General features: G+C 46.3%; 1 protein-coding gene across 1 annotated transcript; it reads right to left on the bottom strand.

Annotated features, from left to right (window-relative positions):
* Positions 1 to 357: 357 nt before the first annotated feature.
* Positions 358 to 2165, bottom strand: LOC120859073 (platelet-activating factor acetylhydrolase IB subunit beta-like). Its single transcript, XM_040235361.1, is given in 2 exon segments — positions 358 to 1736; positions 1738 to 2165. Coding segments are annotated over 2 exon segments (1233 nt in total). The 5' UTR covers positions 1891 to 2165; the 3' UTR covers positions 358 to 656.
* Between the last annotated feature and the right edge of the window lie 230 nt (positions 2166 to 2395).

Genomic DNA, 2395 nt, shown 5'->3' with positions numbered 1-2395 from the left:
CATTTGGTTGCAGAACTGCCCAAGTGGGTGCTAGGGCAAACTTCAGACCACGAGGTGCTCCTGTCAGCGGCACACCCCAGGATCGGAACACTGGGTGGAGAACCTGAGTACTACCTGAAGAGTCTGCCCTGGAGAAGCTGTCAGCAGTGCAGGAGGCAGAAAAGCTCATCTGCAAAACCTACCAGGGAAGATGCCTGGAGGTGGCGAGCTGCTGACCTTTGGGTGCTGCTGGCTGCCATTCACTGCCTGGTGGTGAAGAAAGCCACCGCCCTGCACTGCAGGAGCCTGCCCAACAAGTACAAAAGAACCAAGAAGCAAGCCTTGTTTCTTCTACTATATTTCTTTCTTTTTTTTTTGCAGTTTAGTGCCCTAGTTCAATTTATTCAACTTCTGCCTTCTTAGGCCTGGTGTGACCAATGCCAGCCCAGGTTTTTAAACCCTATGGTACTTCTAGACAACGTATGTAAATTTACAGTATACAATTTGGATTCACCATGCATGAATACTTTGTGTGTAACATTTAATAAGCTCAATCTACATCCAGAATAATTTACATGAAAGGACAATATTTATTTAAACAGAGTCGATGGGGTAACCATGGTATCATCAGAGTGCATCCAGAGGAAAAAAGGGAGGAGGGGCCAAATGAGACTCAATCAAAGACACTCCCACACCTTTACTGTTTGGTCTACGCTGCCAGTAACCACATATGGGGCTGTCTTATGGAAATCCAAGGAAGTAACAAAGTGTTCATGCGCATTGAGGGTCTTCATGCATCGCTTGTTCTTGTAATCCCACACACGCAGGGTCTTGTCATCAGCGCAACTCAAAATAAACTTCCCCCCAGAATGGAAGAGAACTCCACGTACCCAGTTATCATGACCCACCAGGGTCATAAGGCACATGCCAGTACTGACATCCCACATCTTGATAGTCTTGTCCCTGGATCTGGACAGTAAGAATGGCCCAGGTTTGCCACTTTTTTTAGTCTCAGATCCTGTTGCTTCAGAGATGGAAGAATATGAGCTTTCGGGAGCCCAGGAAATGCATTCTACCACGTGCTCATGTTCTCGAAGCTCAGCTTTGCATTCCTTTGTTGCTATGACCCACACACGCACAGTCTGGTCATTGGAACAGCTGGCTATCAGAGTGCCGTCTTGATTTGGCCGCACCATACCTACCCATTCTCTGTGTCCTGTGAATGTCTTTACACAGTAGCCAGTTTGCACTTCCCACATTTTTATAGTTTTATCCCTTGAGGCAGACACTATATGATCTCCATTGGGCATGATGGCTACTGAAGAAATATTGTGGTCATGGCCATGCATGGTTCTGATGCATTCAAAGCCCTGAAAATCCCATAGCTTAATGGTCATATCTGCAGAACATGAAGCCAGAAGCTTGCCACTGTGGTCGAATGAAATATCCTGTACAGAGTCTGTATGCCCCTTAAGAGTTCGTTCAAAATCTCCAGTCTCATAATCCCACACCTTAACTGTAGCATCCTCTGAAGCAGAGACCATAACACTGAACACAGGATGGAAAATGACTCGAGTGACTGGACTCCTATGACCACTCAATGCATATTTTTCTGGTGGACGGGGAATCCATTCTTTTGGGTCTCTTTTCTGACCAAGAGGTCCACCCGACGTAAATTCTTCTTTTGCTTCATTTAACTTTGATTCTAATTCCATAACCTTCTTTTGTAATCTAATAACAGCTGTCCATTTTTTTTCCCAAAAGCCCAGCATATTTCTTATCTAATTCTTCATTCATATCTAGTTCAGCTTCCTTTTTAAAAACTGAATATGCTTCTTCGTAGCCATTTGAACGAAGATAATCTGCTATAGCTCGATTTAGTTTATCTCGTTGTCTTTGGGACAGCACCATTTTGGCTGTAATATCAAGCTTATTCGATATAGTGGTATGTCCCTCCTCTGGAAAATCAAAAAGCTTTGCAATCCCTGGATTGATAATTAAATAAGCCACTAAGTGGCTTCCACGCAGGGGAAAATGATTCTTTCACAAGTGAATCCAACGTGTAACCAGGAGGTATTCAACAAGTAAGGTTCATTCCACCTGGGAGGTTAAGGCAGGCACTGCGTTTCCTATACGAGTGGGGAGATTCGAAGGAGAATGGCTGAGGGCCTCGAAGCTCAGTGTTAACAACGTCAAAAGGCAGCTCCCGTTGAAGGAGCCGAGGGCAGAAAATCCTGCCGGATTTAGTGGGTGGATGCTGCGGATGTTTCGGTGGGGTCAGGCCGCTAGTCCTCAGTGGGTGCAGGGGCTGAACCACCGCACAGGGGAGCCAGGGAAAGGCTGGACCATCCTTCTCAGGTCAACTCCATCCTAAGGACAGGTGGGGGACGGAACGCCTGCAGGCCGGTGGGGTGGA

This window comes from Oryx dammah, unplaced genomic scaffold (assembly GCF_014754425.2).
Source record: "Oryx dammah isolate SB20612 unplaced genomic scaffold, SCBI_Odam_1.1 HiC_scaffold_2, whole genome shotgun sequence".
Classification (NCBI taxonomy): domain Eukaryota; kingdom Metazoa; phylum Chordata; class Mammalia; order Artiodactyla; family Bovidae; genus Oryx; species Oryx dammah.
This window is presented reverse-complemented; position numbering and strand designations above follow the sequence as displayed.